The sequence below is a fragment of the Buceros rhinoceros genome, unplaced genomic scaffold (genome assembly GCF_000710305.1).
Source record: "Buceros rhinoceros silvestris isolate BGI_N320 unplaced genomic scaffold, ASM71030v1 scaffold17419, whole genome shotgun sequence".
Taxonomy (NCBI): Eukaryota; Metazoa; Chordata; class Aves; order Bucerotiformes; family Bucerotidae; genus Buceros; species Buceros rhinoceros.
The window spans coordinates 1-537 of NW_010432269.1; the positions used below are offsets into that span (position 1 = coordinate 1).

General features: G+C 65.0%; 1 gene segment (V, D, J or C); it reads right to left on the reverse strand.

Moving 5' to 3' along the window:
* Positions 1-153: 153 nt before the first annotated feature.
* On the reverse strand, positions 154-483 carry LOC104500115 (the record flags this gene model as incomplete). The annotated part of the segment is given in 1 exon segment: positions 154-483. A coding segment is annotated over 1 exon segment (330 nt), but the record flags the coding sequence as incomplete, so codon positions are not given.
* Between the last annotated feature and the right edge of the window lie 54 nt (positions 484-537).

Consider the following 537-nt stretch of genomic DNA (forward strand, 5'->3'; position numbering starts at 1 on the left):
TGTTTATTTGAGTGACACTCCGGGCGGGGGGACGGGAGCAGGGCACAGGGGGAGTGGGGACAGACATCTGTAGCGGGGGCCGGGAGCCCCTGCCCCCCGCCGCGGGGAAGGGGGAAGGGGCTGGCTGGCGGGAGCGGGGAGGTGCCAGCGGGGTTAGGAGCACTCGGATCTGTTCAGGGTCTTCTCCACGTTGCCAGCATCGTGCTGGACCTTGCAGATGTAGGTCTCACGGCTCTTCCACTCAGAGACGGTCATCGTCAGGTAGCTGCTGGCGATGTACTTGCCGTTGCTCTGCCGCTGGGGCTGGCTGGTCTCAACGCCAGAGCTGATGCTCTTGCCGTCACCAAACCAGGACACTTCCACGCTGCCAGGGTAGAAGTCGCCAATCAGACACACCAGGGTGGCCTTCCCCGTCTGTTGCTGCTCACTGGATGGTGGGAAGAGGGTGACTGTGGGTGACACTTTGGGCTGGCCTGTGACAGGAGAGAGTAGCGCAGGGTCAGGGGGGCAGGGGGGACAGGGGGGACAGCCCCCCCC